This window comes from Furipterus horrens, unplaced genomic scaffold, assembly GCF_987537825.1.
Source record: "Furipterus horrens unplaced genomic scaffold, mFurHor1.1.pri manual_scaffold_13, whole genome shotgun sequence".
Taxonomy (NCBI): domain Eukaryota; kingdom Metazoa; phylum Chordata; class Mammalia; order Chiroptera; family Furipteridae; genus Furipterus; species Furipterus horrens.
Window position 1 is genome coordinate 48,072,340 of NW_028327183.1, and position 16,250 is coordinate 48,088,589.

Consider the following 16,250-nt stretch of genomic DNA (forward strand, 5'->3'; position numbering starts at 1 on the left):
ATTATGCTGTTACAGTTGTCCCAATTTCTTTTCCCTTTGTTCCCCTCCACCCAGTGACCCCTCTCCCTCCCTCCAGTTGTCCCCCACCTTAGTCCATGCCCACTGGTTGTGCATATAGTTCTTCTCAACATTTTCCTGTCTACTCCATTCCCTCCTACTATGCTTAATTTCTGTACCATCTCCCTCCCTTTCTCCCCTTCCCCCTCCCTGCTAATCTTTCCCCAAAACGTTCCCCATACCTATAATTCTTTTTCCACTCTCAATGCCTACTCAGTTTGCCTTTGTTTTGATTCCCCAGCTTCTGTTGTTGGTTGTTGTGATACAGCTTTCATTTTAATGTTCATAGTTTTGATCCTCCTTCTCCTAAACAAGTCCCTTTAACATTTCATATAACAGTGGTTTGGATCTGATGAACTCCTTCAGTTTTACTTTATCCTGGAAGCACTTTCTCTGCCCTTCTATTCTGAATGACAGCTTCGCTGGATAGAGTAATCGTGGTTGTAGGTTTTTGCTTTGCATTACTTTGAATATTTCTTGCCAGTCCCTTCTTGCCTGCAGTTTCTTTTGAGAAATCAGCTGATAGTCTAATTGGGACCCCTTTGTAAGTAATTCTCTTCTCTCTTGCTGCTTTTAAGATTCTCTCTTTATCTTTAATTTTTGACATTTTGATTATAATGTGTCTTGGTGTGGTTCTCCCTGGGTCCAGTTTATTTGGAACTCTCTGTGCTTCCTGGACCTATAAGTCTATTTCCTTCCCCAAGTTAGGGAAGTTCTATTTCATTATTTTTCACATAGTTTTTCAATTTTTAGTTCTTCTTCGCCTTCTGGCAACCCTATGATTCGGATATTGGCCTCTTATAGCTGTCCCATAGGTTTCTGAGCCTCTCCTCATTTTCCTCACTTTTCGTTTCCTCTGTCTGCACTGGTTGACTGTTTGTTCCTTCCCTATGTTCTGATTTGTTGATTTGATCCCTGGTTTTCTTTCCCTCACCACTAGTTTCGTATGTGTTTTTGTTTATTTCAGCCGGACTAGCCTTCATTCCTTCCCCGTCTTGTTTAAGATCTGCTGTTAGATCTGTAAGCATTCGTATAACCAAAGTTCTGAACTGTGCCTCAGAAGGATTTCCTATCTGTTGATCCATTTGGTTAGATATTTGCTGCCTGGTGAGCTGTGTGATTGGGATCTCTATCATGATCTGTGCCATCCTGACAGTTTTGTGTTTATGTTTGCTTCCTGGGCGGGGCTGTCACACCTCCTACGCTATAGGGGGCAGAGCCCCATGCACTTGTCACTACTGGGTGACCCTTCTCACCATGCTGTAGCATTTTGTGTGGGTCCAAGATGGATTCCTGCCATTCACTGTCCACTGAGAACGGGATCCTCCTCCTCTGTCTCCACCCACTCCAGTCCTCACAGTCCGAGGCAATGGGGGGTCTGCCTTCCCCTGCATTGGAATCATGAGCTGATGGGTTTGGTCTGCAGCCGGGGGTGCTCCCCAGGCGCTTCTTGCCTCCCCTTATATATGGGTGTGTGTGCTTACTGCCGTCCCGCTGCCATGGCCAGCATAGCTTAACCTTTCTGCCCTGGCTTCACCTCTCCTACCCATCCGGATGACCACCACTTGTTTATAACTTCATACATTGGACTTCCATGTAACTATTTTCTGGAACTTCTGGTTATTTCTGCTTTTGCGGTAGTTGTATTCCTTCTTAGTTGTGAGGGAGATGGAGTGTGTCAGTCTAGACCTCCATCTTGGCTGGAAGAATAAACAAAATCTTCAAAAAATAAAAACAACTTAAAACATGAGCAGGAGCACAAGAGGCAAAAACATGATAGTCTCCTCATTCCCACCAGTACTACAGCCATGCCATGGCTGAGGAGGACAGTGGAGAAGAAAAAAAACCCAGAATGGACTGAACTTAAATCTGAAATGATTGAGTAAACTCTGATGTGACCGAGTTTATTTAACGGGTTAAGTTTCTACTTACGACTAGGTAGAATGGGGAATTGTTATAAGTTATAATAAAAAGAAAAACATATTAAAAGTTATATATTATATGTATTAAAATATTTGAAAATTTGTACACTTCAGTTTGTGACCTGAGAAATTTGTAGGTGCTGCATAAAGTTCTTTGACCAAGTTTTTGAATATTGTGTCCTTCCTTTGTTCACTCAGGAATTTCTTTTGCAACTGTCTTCATAGTCATTAGAAAACCAGTGTCCTGTGGGAAACACTTGGCTTTTTTTAAAGGTTTAATTAATTAATTAATTAACTATTTTGAGGGAGGGCGAGGGAGGGAGAAAGAGAAGAGAAATATTAATGTGAGAGAGAAACATTGATCAGTTGCCTCTTGTAAGCGCCCTGACCAGGATCGAACCTCCAACCTAGGCATGTGCCCTAACTGGGACTTGAACCGGTGACCATCACTTTGCAGGATTATGCTCAACCAACTGAGCTATACCAGTCAGGGCCTTACTTGGCTTTTTTTGTTGTTGATTTTTTTTTTGTCCCAAATAACATTTGTCAGCATGACTCTAGATGCTTATTATTTTCCAAACTTATATGGCCCTAATTAAGTTAAAATTTGTTTGTGCTTCTTCTCCGTCTTTAGATTCAGTGAACTGACACGAAGGGGAACTGGATACCTAGGGACAAACATAAAGTATTCGTTGGAGTGGGAGTGGGATTTTAACTCAAAGAGTTGGTTACAACTAGACAACTTTCTAAAAAGAACTTGGCAGGAATATAATATAGCCAAGCTCCCGTCCTTTGAGGGAGAAGCCAACAGTTTGCATTAAAAGCCTCTCCTCCCATCCCCAGTTCAGTTTACTGTATGTCAATTAAACCTCAATAGAGCTGTATTTTTAAAAAATAAATTTTTTAGAGAGAGAAACAGAGAAGAGGGAGAGCGCGTGTGCGAGAGAGGTACATCAAGTTGTTGTTCTACTTATTTATGCATTCATCACGTGCTCTGACCAGGGATCAAAGCTGCAACCTTGGTGTATTGAGATGGTGCTCTAACCAACTGAGCTACCCAGTCAGGCCACAGTTGTTTTTTAAAAAGGAAGAAGCCTGTTCCCTCTTCCCTTTCCAACCTTTTGCTTTGATCTTTACAGCTCCTATATCAAAATCTCCCCCCACCCAAATCAGTACAGGCCTTTTAGTACACCTTTAAAATATCAAAAATAAGTCTGAGGAATCATCTGGCATCTTGCTGTTTCTATAGCTGAACAACTCAGATTTTATCAGCCTGCTAAACTGTTTTATTTTTTTTATTATTTTTAGAAACATGGTTACCATCCTAAATTTTTCTGGTATTCTTATTTTTAACTGTTGGGGCTTGTTGAATCAAAGCAGCTGAATTTGATGCAAGTTCAGTGTCATTTCCTTCAAGAATTCACTCATCTTTCTAGGTTTGAGGCACTGAAAAAGCAATGTATGACCTCACTGAAATGCTGCAGGTGTATTTTTCCTCCAAGAAATTTCTGATTTCGATAAGAGAACCGTTCTTCTGAATAACGTTGATGGAAACATGAATGTACACAGACCTCATCTTGTAATGGAAGCCCAGTGTGACACCATTGAACATGTTCTGTACATGACTGCAGATAGTACAAAGAGTGGCCAGTTCCTTTCCCTTTCCCCACCATTTGTCAACTCAAAGCTTCTTATTTTTCTTCCCAAGGAGACTGAGTTCTACATTGATGTGATTGAAGTCCCTCTGCAGGCTGCCTCTGGGGCCCTTCACAATAACTGTGTCCCTTCAGAGTGATGTCGACATTTTCTGGAATGTCAATAGTCTGATTGCTGAGAATGATCTTCATCTTCACATCTAGCAGTAGATGTGGCAAAGAGCTCAAAGTCTTTTGCAATAAGATATACTTCATGTATTCTTAAGTAATAAGTAAATACATAAATAAGCACAAGAATCTAAAAAAAATCTTTCCCCCAATAGTCTCAGGCTCAGCTCCCTCCTAAGTTTCCTTTGTCTACTGAAGAGGCATTAAGTAGGCAGCAGAGAAGGAAAGTGGGCAAGGGACAGATAGGATGTAGGGAAAGGGGGCCCATTATATTAGAATTTGGAGTCTGATTTTTCTCATTCTGCCAAACAGCCAACTTTGGCCTTAAGGTTGGGCTCAGAGTGCTCCAGGATAGGTCAACCGTAGTCTCTTGTTCAGCTAGTAAGAAGAAGGCAGCCTATTAAGTGAAAGAAAAACCACACTTAGGTCCAAGTATCAAAGTTCTGGTCTTGGCTCTGCCCATGCCTATGTAATGTGTGCAACTCACCAAAGCTTTCCAGAGCTCTGATTCCCTTTCTGAAAAGGTATGGGCTGGAGAAGATGAATTTCAAAGGTCTTTTCAACACTAAAATCCACTTTGAGTCATGGGCGTACACAAAGGATAGCAGAAACTTTATTAGAAACATCAAATACATTAACAAGAATTCTTTGTTCTTCTAGTCTCTGCCTGCTCTTCAGCTCATTGATGACCAGCAGTCAGAAGGCTCCCCATCCAGAGAGCTGTCCTGTGACTCACTCAGGACAGATATCTCCTCAGGAACAAGCGACAAGCGATCGCAGCAACAGCAGCAGCAAGTAGCTTTAACTTCCCAAATGAAACGGGAAGCCAGTTGGCCCCATTTTCAATATTTCGGGGTTGAGCGAGAAATTGGTGTGGACATATTTCCTTCACCCACATGGGTCCTATCATGAAGACCCCAGACATCAGCCTGCAACCAGTTATGGACGTACAGCCTTTGACCTCTATAGTTGCATCGACATCTCCTATGGAACAAGGAAGGATAGGAGACACACAGATGTTTTAGGAAATCAGAGAGGAATCTAGTCCCCCCTCATTCCCAGGCCCCTGAGTGTCAGAGCCTCTTGGGATCCACTCAGATGTCTAGTTTTATAGCCTCTGAAACCAGCAGATGTTCGGTTTACCTCCAGTGACCCGAAGTTTTCCTTGATAGCATCGATTTGTACCATTGGGACAGGGAAGATAAGGAGCACTCATACAGGTTCCCAAAGCCACACAAGTTGGGCATTGGAGGGTTTCTGACACATTGGGAGCTGGAGGGAAAAAGAGATGGACAATTAAGAGTATGTCCTGCCTCTGGAATTGTCTCTCCTTGTTTCCTTCTCTTCCCCAAGTCTTTCCTGCTGACACCACTCTAATCAAGGCCTATTAACGTCACCTCCCCACTCTTTTCCAACTGATTTTCTTTGCTGTCAAAACATGACTCCCACACTCAGTGCTTAGGTGTGGAGATACAGAGGTGAGAAAGACAGTTCCATTTAGGATTGTTGTCTAGAAGAAAGTAATTTACTACAACATGCCGCAGTAGGCACTGTGTATTAGGTACGAGAGCAGAGGCTTAAAGGAGGACCTAATTATCTAAAGGAATTTGGTAAGTATTTCCAGAGTGGACACCTGAGTTGAGATGGAGGCTGAAGAGAGGTTAGCTATGTGAAAATTGGAGTTGGGTGGAAATAGCAAAGGAAACAGCCAGGACAAAGGCCTGGAGGTGTGAGCCAACTTGTTGAATATGGAAGTTGTGAGAAAATGCAGTGTTGATATTCAGCTGGTAGGCACAGGTAGGGCTGGACTGGTTTTTATAACCAGTGTCCATTCTGATTGGCTATCTCCACTGTCAAGTGTTTTGAATATGAGCCTCAGCTAGAACACAATACATAAGAGAGGGAAGAGAAGGGAATGAGCTGAGAAGCTAGGCCAAATGAGGGACATGGGCTGTGGTCATGTGGCAGTTGGGAAGCAACAACTGTTTATTATGATTATGCTACTGCCCTGTTCAGACACTTTCCCTGACATCTTTTTTAATAACAGAAAACCCACTTTGTACCCAAGCCTTCACTGATGTCCCTCAGTCCTGAGCAGTATTTAGACCACAAAGTAACAATTTAGGAAAAGAAAGACAAGTCAAAGGTCTGAGGTCCTTCTGTGTATGGCCCACGTGGACCAAAGCCAAGGAAGAACATAAAAAGGAGTGCCAGGCTGGTACATGAAATATCAGGGGAACACTTTGTACCTGAAACTAATACAAAGTAATACTACTGATTGTAAGCTGTCTTGAAAAACAAAGAAATAAACCAAATGATGCTAGCCTGGAGAAAACACAGAACATAAAGAAGGAAGACCTAGATCTCTAAAGGCGTTTATAGGTTTCTGCCTGGGAGCCCCCCTCCCCCTCCCAAGCTACCTGGGAAATCCTGGTGCCAGGGCTCAGGCAGGCTGGCCCTGTTGTTGCAGTGGGAGCGCTCGCAGTAGTGGCTGGTGGACACGACCATGATGCCGGCGGGCGGCGAGTGCTGGACGAACGTGATCGCCTGTGTCACCTCCGCCATGCAGCCCTTCGAGGCCAGGATCGCCGCCTGGCCCCCTGGTGGGAGACACGGGGGGCGGGGGGGCGGGAGAGTGATGGGGGGGTGGGCCTGATGCCTGGCCCGTGCTGGCGCGACTCGCCCGCCATATCCTCCCACCCGACCTGACACCCCTTCTCATTTTACCCGATTTCACCATCAGCACCGATTCCTGGCAAAACGCCCCATTGTCACAGGTCTCAACCTTCTCTGTGACCCAGTTAAACGTGCTTGGATCCTTTTTTACACTCATGGATACACCCTTGTGACAATAAAAATTCTGTGCCACTGGGGAGAAAAGGGGATCAAGATCAGCAGTTGCCCTTCTCTGGGGTGCCCAAATCCCGCCCCCCGAAATCCCTCCTGTGATCCTGCTGCTCCCCCCCCCCCCCCCACATACAAGTCAAGGAGGAGGCTCTGAGGAGGAGGAGGAACAGCAAAGCCTGTGTGGGGCGGGGTCCCATGGCTCCTTTGAGAGGTTTGGGAGAGCTGATCAGGACCTGCGGTTTCATGGAGAAGAGGCAACTTGTCGACCCCACGGAACGAGACTTAAATCGAGGCTCCAGCGAGCGGGGACTTCCGCCCAGAGCTTCCGGTACATGAACTAGGCCCCCCGAAGTCGGCCCGCCCCTCGGTAGCTTGCTGGGGCGAGCGAATTAACGAGCGGACTGTGCCTCCGTTTCCCTCGCCGGAATCCTCAGCCCCAGCCCCCTGGTCCCTGGAGACCAGAAGTTCAGCGAACAGAGCAGCTTCCACCTCAGGATCCGGGAGTCGGGCCCTCCCGCGGACTCCGAGCCCAGGCTCGAAATTCTGCTCTTTCAAGGCCCGGGTCTCCCAGCCCCCGGCCCCTAGTTCCATCAGACCCGGCATGCTGAGACCCCACCCCTGCACCACCGAGGGGTCCGGGAGCTTGGGCTCAGCCGCCTTTTCCCTCAGGGCACGGCATTCCGGGCCCAGGCTTCACGCCCCTCAGACCCGGGGGTCTGTCCCCCAACCCACCCGCTAACCTTCTCTTTCCCAAGCCCCCTTTGAGTTTTTAAAGGACCGAATTCCTCCTAGCTTCCAGAGATTCTCACAGGAATCTAACGGTGCTGAAGATGCGGCTTCGAATGCCCCTCTGGCCCCACCTGGCCTTCTCTTAACGGCTCCAGGAAGCACTCAAGATGGGGCCAACCACGCCCCCCGGCTCACTTGACGCTCCATTGGTCAACGCAAAAGCGTCTGATGAGCTCACTGGATGAGCCTGGAGCAATGCACCGCCCCCCTGACCCGAAGAAGCTTTTCCTGGTGGCCTGGAAGGCACGCATGCGCATGCGCGGTGGTGGTTTCGGGGGCGGAGTTCGCTGGTATTTGTAGCACGCAGCACGCAAGGCGGGGAGGGGTGGTGTATCCCCAGATGACCTCGCTTCTTTCTCTGTTTGGGCAATGGCAACTCTTTCTTGAGCCACACCAGGAGGTCAAACCCCTGGCCCTCATCCACGAAACTTGTCTCCCTGCCCGGATGGCCTCTCATGTTTCCAATCTGGCCCCTTCCCTGGTACCCACTTAGTATCCATAGCCACTGGGTGTCAACCTGACTGCCTCACTCTTTACTTGGCAGTGGTTCCTGCTCAGCCCACGAGTCATTCTCTGATCACAGCACGGCATCAGTCCTCTCCATCGTCTTCTGGAATCTGAATAGAGGAATGCCGACTTCAGTGTTATTTCCAGCACCCCTGAATGTGCGCATGAGCAGTTACTGGGTGATGGCACGGTTGTCATTGTTTCTAACCCACGTGTCGCTGTCAGTACCATGAACAAGAGGGGTCGTTGGAATTTCTTGTTCATGACAGAAAATTCTGCCATGGGTCTAACATGAAGTGAAGATGGCTTTTGTGTACTTTCAGACTTGGTACTGTTTCTGTGAGTTCTGCGGTATAAATGAATATTTACTTTTAACAGAGAAAATGCCATAATAAGAATGGTGTTGGCAAAACTCTGAGGTAAAAATATAGTAAGAACTTTAAAATGGTTAAAAAACCCCAGAGATAGTTAACACAAATATTGAGAGAAAAGCAGCTTAGCTAGATTAGGGAGACTATTACATCCTTTAGAATCCCTCAAAAATGTTATTTATTTTTAAAAATATTGATGGCTGGGTCCCCCACAAGAGATTTTCATGTAATCAGTCTTGGGTGTAGCTTCAGGGTCCAAATTAAAAAAAAGAAAAGACTTATTTTATTCATTTTGAGAAAGAGGGGAAGGGATGGAGAAAGGAAGAGAAACAACCATCGGTTGCCTCTCATATGCCCCCAACTGGGTACCCAGGCATGTGCCCTCACCAGGTATCTGACCAGTGACCTTTAGGTTCTCAGACTGGCACTCAGTCCACTAAGCCACACCAGCCAGGGCAAAAAAAAGGTAAAAAATAAAACAAAACCCAAGAAAACATAATCCAAGACAAAAGAGCTGCAATTAGATTATATTATAGCCCTAGTTATTTGCTGTTTTAACACTCAAAACACCAAGAATGGGCATGTGCTTCATGTAGGGATGGGAAATAATTAGGTGTCAGCGGCTCTAAGGTCCTGGGGCTACAGGACAGGATGGGTTGGGGTCATCAGGAGGCAGAAGAGGATGGAGCACCTCACAAAATGACCACAGCCAGTGCCAACCTTGCCCCTGCAACCAGGGCAGGCACAGTGTCCACAGATTTCAGGGGGAGAGGTCTCTGTTGTGGTGATAGTGAGTGTGTGTGATTTTTTAAAAGACTTTTTATTTTCTGAGAGAGGGGAAGGGAGGGAGAAAGAGAGGGAGAGAAACATTGATGTGTGAGAGAAACATTGATCAGTTGCCTCTCGCACGCCCCCAACTGGGGACCTGGCTGTGACCCAGGCCTGTGCCCTGACTGGGAACTGAACCAGAGCGCTTCCAGTTCGCGGGTCAGTGCTCAACCCACTGAGCCACACCAGCCAGGGCTGAGCGTGGGTGATTTTGCTATCAGTGTCTGGATGGCATATTCTGGAAGTTTTGGCCGTTCTTAGAACAGTTGAAGGGACTGTCTTGAGTGGTGCCTTTTAACAGGGAGCAGACCTAGCAGTTAGGCAGTCTTTAGTTCACACTGTGGTTTTGATCCTACCTCCAGGAGAAAAGTTAGAGAAGACAGCAAGAAATTTACCTCAAATGCTGGGTACCTGCTGCCTGGCCCCTGTCCTCTCATCACACAGGAATGAGTCCCTATCTCAGTCCCGTCCTCCTTCTTAATATATTAAGAACTTTCAGTTGGGGTGGGTTAACAGCAAGAATATAATAATGAATATTATTATTATTAACCTAAATATTAAGGGCAGCAAAGATAAATATTAAGAGATGTTTCTGATACCAAAGACCCTGTTTTGGAGAACCCAGGAGCTTGAATCACTCTCCCTTCTTTTCAGGACTCAGGGCTCCACCAACCACCTGCCTGGACCTGTGATAGTATGTGGTTTTCCTGGGGCACTGTGTAACCACAGGCGGGGGCAGGGTCCCAGGTCTCGACTACAGTTGCCGATGCAGGACCAATGGATTAGGGGAACTGGAGGCCAGAGAGAGTGGTTGGCAGCTGCAAAGCCACACGCTTCCAGCTCTGCAATCTTGTTTCTGGTCCCTCATCCCCTACCATCCCTCTGACTAGCACTTCCGCTGCCTCTTCAGGCCTGGCCTTGTGGCTGGCTTCTAGCACCTACAGTGAAAGTCCTCTTAAACTGACTCTTGGCCTGTGTACTTGTTTCCTGGGGCTTGGGAGGCTTAAACAAAAGAAATGTATTGTCTCACAGTTCTGGGGACTGGAAGCCCCAAATCAAGGTGTCAGCAGGGTTGGTTCCTCCTGGGGGCTGGGAAGGAAGGGCCTGTTGCAGGCCTTTCTCCCTGGCTTGTGGATGGCGTCTTCTCCTCGTGTCTTCACATCATCTTCCTTCTGTGGGTCCCTGCCTCTGTGTCCATATTTCCCCTTCCTATTGTATAAGGACTCCAGCCATATTGGATTAGGACCCACCCTAATGACCTTTCACTTGATTACCTCTGTAAAGACCCTATGTCCAAATAGATCACCTTTGAGGCCCTGGGGCTTAGGGATCAATTTATTAATTTGGTGGGGTGAGGGGCACACAATTTCACCCATTATAGCCTGTTAGAGAGACTTGGGTTGCTGATGAAGTAGTGAGTGCTCCAGGGGCAAACCCGTGCCACTTTGAGATTTCTTCTGTCTTACTGTCATTTCCTGCTGGGACCCTGACCAATTCAATAATTAGGATCAGAAGTGGCACCTGGAAACCGAGGCATAAAACTATTCTGGGATTAGGTTTCTACCACCCAGGAGAAGCACAGAGATAAGCACTTTGACAGGGGAAGGTGGGCACAGGTGAGACGGAGCCTATGGTAATTTTGCAATTGTTAGCAGTGGAAAAAATGCAGGTGGAAAGCAAGGCATTGGGAGTTGAAGTGGCTGTGATAGTTTGTTACTATGGCAACAGTAGTAAATACGGTTTGTTTTTTCTGTCAGCATTATCCCAGAAGTTGTCAGGTTTCTACCCTAACCCACATGCTCCTCTAACAGGAAGCCAGATGGCAAGCCTCACTGCCAGAGAAGCAGCAGCTGTCCTGGGAGAAAGACCCGGTCTGAGCTCCAAGTCCACCAGCAGAGACACGGGTACCAGTTCAGGGGCAAAAACATCGCTCACAGAGCTGCCGAATATAGCCACACAGGCTGAATTGTGCGTGACCCAGTGGTGTCCTGTGTGTGCACTAAGACATGAACGGCGCCCCTGGGTGTGACGTAACACAGCAGTCCTGCCTGCTGAGCTGCCTGCTCCCTGGAAGAGAGAGATGGAGACAGCGGGAGGCCTTCCCCTCTTATGAGGCTTCTAGGGCTTCACCACCTCACTCACCCTGAACCCCCATCTGAAGAAAGAATCATGTTCCAGCACTGCACAGATAATAAGAGATCGGTTTATGGGTAATAGTATGGGACAGACTGGGAGGGTGCCAGGGCCTATAGTGATGAATTTCACAGGAATAAACAAACAGACAGATAGGACTGATGCAGACAAACATACAGTGCAGAAAAACAAAGCCACATGGGTCACAGGCCCCGGCTCCAGATCCAGCCCTGCCCTTGGAGATGAAGAGGGATGACAGGGGCCTCAGTTCCTATAGGGTCCCCTTTCCTCACACCCTCCTGTCCCTCACCAGCAGGCTGAGACCATTCAAAGGTGGTATTTCTGGCGCTAGGGGGTTAGAGGGTCAAGGCTCTTGGAGACTCCCTGGGGAGGTAGAGGCCTAGGTGGTGTGGGGTAGCAACAGCACTGAGGGAAATCTGATTGAAGGGTCAGTTGGTTTCTTTGGATGATCCCAGAGAGCAAACATGGGGAAGGGGAGCAACTGAAAAATGAGAATGTCCAAATGGAAATGCAATGAACAATCAGAAAGCTCCTTTGGTAGAGTGTCCCTTGTCTTTCCCAGGGCCTGGGTGCAGAGTCGCACCACCAGGAAAGTGTTCAACCCTGCCAGGCTGTGCTAAGATGAAGGCACGAGTGACCCCCAGACATGGGATGGAGACCTTGGGCAGACCAAGCTCTCCACGCGTTGATAATTCCCCGCATCCACTTGAGGGAACCAGTTCTCCCTGCATAAAAGCCCACCAGTGATGCATCTGGGGCAGTCCCCTCACAAGGCAATGCTTGTTGGCCTCCAGACCTACAAGAGTGACTTTCCAACATAGCCCAGAGAAACACAGAGCCTGTCTGGGATGAGCATGCCACACACAGAGAGCCTTAGAGGACCTCACTGGTCTGCACTGGCAGATATCCCGGAACATGTGAATGAATAGATTCCGTGCTGGTTATCTGTGTATTGCCTCAGCTCCATATTCACTTATCATGGCCCTGCTCCATCTTGCAAGCATGTTTCATTGTCCTCCTGGCACGATGTTGGCCTTTGACAGTAGAGGGTGCCAGAGGGACACTGCAAGAGGAAAGGCTCCTCTTCCGGCCTTTAAGAGTTCTTACACTTTTGTAACAGTCTCCACGTTAACCCTAATCCCCTGTGACTAGTGAATAATTTCTTATACTAAACATACCCTGTTAAAATTAGTGTGTGGTTTCTGACTCCTTCCTGGACCCTGACTGATACAGATTCTAAGGGTGTGAGACCAAAGAGGACAAAGAGTACGGCTTGATGGGGCCAAATCTTTTCACATGGGATACAGGATTTAAGGTCGTCTCAAGCATCTGGGACTATCATTACTAGTTGGCTCAATTAGTCAGTCAATATCTGGATTCAATGCTAGAGCTTCTCTGGCACGTTGGAGATAAAAAGTCCCAAGTTTGGGGTCAGGGGAAAGCTGGCATGAGTCTGTCGTGTGCAGCCTCCTCTGTCACCTCCTCACCATATCCCCTGGGAAGGAATTAAGAAACACACAGAGGAATGCAGGCCTGGGCTGTAGATATTAGGTCACAGGAGACAAGAGAGAAGAGAAACTCTGTGATCGATGTCCGGGGATGGGGCTCACCCCAGTGAATCCTTAAAGTCCCATGGAATTAAACTTGCTCCCCAGATTGTAGAAGACATTTGTCAGAAAAATAACTTGGGAACTGCACTCTTCCATTGGACAAGATCAAAGACAACTATTATTTTAATTTTATTTTTCAGTTACAGTTTATAGTAATAGCATTTTGTGTTAGTTTCAGGTATACAAAATAGACAATCATATACTTTACAAAGTGGTCCCCCATATTTTCAGTATCTACCTGGCACCACACATAGTTATTACAACATTAAAAAGATATTTTATTTATTTATTTTTAGAGAGAGGGGAAAGAAGGGAAAAAGTGAGGGAGAGAAATATCTTGGTTGCCTCTCACACATCCCCAACCAAGAACTGGGCCCACCACCTAGGCCTGTGCCCTGACTGAGAACAGAACTGCTGACATTTGCCTTGCGGGGTGATACTCAACCAATTGAGCCACGCCAGTCAGGGTGTTATTACAATATTATTGACTATATTTCCTATGCTGTACTTTATACATCCCTGTGACTATTTTGTGATTAGTAATTTGTATTTCTTAATCTTTTCACCTTTTTTCACCCAGCCCCCCCATCCCTCTGATCTCTTTATCTTGAGTCTGTTTCTGTTTTGTTTAATTGCTCCTTAGATTACACATATAAGTGAAATCATATAGTATTTGTCTTTCCCCATCTGACTTAATTTCACTTAACATAACACCTTCTAGGCCCATCCATGCTGTCGCAAATGTACCACTTTTTGTCCATTTGTCTGTTGATGGGCACTTGGGTTACTTCCATATTTTGACTATTGTAAATAATGCTGCATGAACATAGGGATGCATATATTCTTTAAATATTTTGGATTTCTTTGTACATATACCTAGAAATAAAATTGCCAGGTCATAAAGCAGTTCCATTTTTAATTTTTTGAGAAACCTTCATACTGTTTTCCACAGTGGCTGCATCAATCTTCTACTAATAGTGCACAAAGTTCCCTTTTCCCACAACCTCTGCAACACTTGTTTGTTGATTTATTGATGATGGCCATTCTGACAGGTTTGAGATGATATATCATTGTGGTATTTTTTAAAAAAGATTTTATTTATTTATTTTTAGAGAGAGGGAAGGAAAGGAGACAGATAGGGAGAGAAACATCAATATATGGTTTCCTCTTGCATGCCCCCAACTGGGGACCTGGCCTGCAACCCAGGCATGTGTCCTGACTGGGAATCAAACCAGCGACCCTTTGGTTTGCAGGGCAGCACTCAATCCACTGAGCTACACCAGCCAGGGCTCATTGTGATTTTAACTTACATTTCTCTGATGACTAGTGACATTGAGAATCTTTTCATATGTCTATTGGCCATTTGTATGTCCTCTCTGGAGAAATTTCTATTTAGGTCCTCTGCCCATTTATATATATATATTTGGTGTTTAGTTGTATGAGTTCTTTATACATTTTGGATATTAACCCCTTATCAGATGTATCATGGGCAAATACCTTGTTTAATTGATGGTTTCCTATGCCCTGCAAAAGCTTTTTAGTTTGATGTAGTTTCTTTGTTTATTATTATTTTTGTTTTCCTTTCCCAAGGAGATCTGTCAGAAGAAATATTGCTTAGAGAAATATCCAAGATTTTACTACCTATGTTTTCTTCTAAGAGTTTTGTGGTTTCAAGTCTTAAATCCATTTTAAGTTTATTCTTGTATAGTGTAAGAAGGTGGTAGTTTCAGTTTTTTTGCATGTATCTGCTAACTTTTCCAGCACCATTTATTGAATAGACTGTATTTACCCCACTGTGTGTTTTCATTCATTACTGTATATCTTCAAAGAGGTTCTCAATTCCTTGCTCTCTCTCTCTCCTTCTGTTACCTCTATGATGCAGATGTTCTTATGCTTGATGTTGTCCCAGAGGTCCCTTAAATTATTCTTATTTTAAATTCCTTTTTCTTTTTTTTGTTATTATTAGGTGTTTTCTGCTATCTTATCTTCCAAATCACTGATTCAATCCTCTGCTTCATTAGTCTGCTGTTGATTCCTTCTACTGCATTCTTGATTCAGATAGCGTATTTGTCATTTCTGACTGGCTCATTTTTATAATCTTTTTTTTTGTTCCACAGAGAGAGGAAAAGAGAGAGAGAGAGAAACACTGACGTGAGAGGAACAACAATCAGTTGCCTTCCATAAATGCCTCAATTGGGGACTGAACCCACAACCCAGGCATGTGCCCTGAGTGGGAATCAAACACATAACCTTTTGGTTTGCAGGATGATGCTCCAACCAACTGAGCCACCCAGCCAGGGCTTTTATTTATTTATTTATTTACTTAATTTCTTACTTATTTATTCATTATGCTTGCTGCTTCTTTGTTGAAGTTCTCACTGCCTCGAACATCTTTTTTTTAAATAATTTATTTGTTTACTCATTTTTTTATTTTTAGAGATAGGGGAAAGGAGAGAGGGAGAGAAACATCACTGTGTGGCTGCCTCTCACTCGCACCCCCAACTGGGGACCTGACATGCAACCTAGTCATGTGCCCTGACTGGGAATCGAACCAGCGACACTTGGCTCACAGGCTGACGCTCAATCCACTGAGGCACAGCAGCCAGGGCTCGAGCATCTTTATTATTTCTAATTGTTTTAAACTTTATATCTGGTAGACTGCTTCCCTGTTTCAGTTAGTTCTTTTTCTGGGGATTTCTCCTATATTTTAATTTGGGGCATGTTTTTTGTCTCCCAAGTTTGATTGCCTTTCTGTATTTGTTTCTGTGTATTAGGTAGATCTAGTGACTCCCAGTCATGGTAGGGTGGCCTAATGTAGCAGGTGTTCTGTGGGGCTCAGTGGTGCAGCCTCCCTGATCACCTGAGCTAGCTGTTCCAGTATTGTCCCTTATGTGGGTTTAATGAGCCCTCTTGTTGTAGCTTAGTCCTGATTGTTTTAGTCTTGATTGTTCTGTGCTTTTGGGATTGGCCCTTAGGCTGGCTGACTGTGAGGACTGACCTTGACCACAGTGTATGAGCTGCTGTGTAGGGGCTGACCTCATGAAGCTAAATTCACCCCAGCAGGGTCTGGTTCTGCTGAGGTCTCCCTTTGGGCATGCCACTTGTAGAGCTAATCAAGTCATATTTGGTGTGGTTTAAAGCTAGAGTAACCAAATGTGTTGGTTCTGGGGCCCCTTGGGAGAGATTCCATTGTGGGCCGATATCAGATGCTGCCTCTGACAGGCCTTGGGCTGCCTCTTAGGAGGTACAAAGTGATCCACGCCCGTTGGCTGCCTCTACTGGGCCTGGGTGTGCATGGGAGGGGCCAGCTGCTATCAGTACTGAGCCTGCTGCAGGTCAGCA

At 45.8% G+C, this 16,250-nt stretch overlaps 1 protein-coding gene and 1 pseudogene across 3 annotated transcripts; both read right to left on the bottom strand.

The window, feature by feature from the left end:
* Positions 1-3,303: 3,303 nt before the first annotated feature.
* LOC149995074 (large ribosomal subunit protein uL6 pseudogene) lies at positions 3,304-3,826 on the bottom strand (annotated as a pseudogene).
* A 628-nt stretch (positions 3,827-4,454) lies between these two features.
* Positions 4,455-8,060, bottom strand: TEX101 (testis expressed 101). Of its 3 annotated transcripts, none has more exons than XM_090259827.1 (6): positions 7,976-8,060; positions 6,783-6,882; positions 6,530-6,670; positions 6,223-6,402; positions 4,946-5,074; positions 4,455-4,786 (listed from the first exon to the last, which is right to left on the bottom strand). In XM_090259827.1, the coding sequence occupies exons 1-6, from the start codon at positions 8,027-8,029 to the stop codon at positions 4,539-4,541; spliced, it is 852 nt and encodes a 283-aa protein (XP_090115953.1). In that variant the 5' UTR covers positions 8,030-8,060; the 3' UTR covers positions 4,455-4,538. The 3 variants fall into 3 exon arrangements, with proteins under 3 accessions (XP_090115953.1, XP_090115955.1, XP_090115954.1); XM_090259829.1 differs by having other exon boundaries at positions 7,969-8,029; XM_090259828.1 differs by lacking the exon at positions 7,976-8,060 and adding an exon at positions 7,510-7,690.
* Between the last annotated feature and the right edge of the window lie 8,190 nt (positions 8,061-16,250).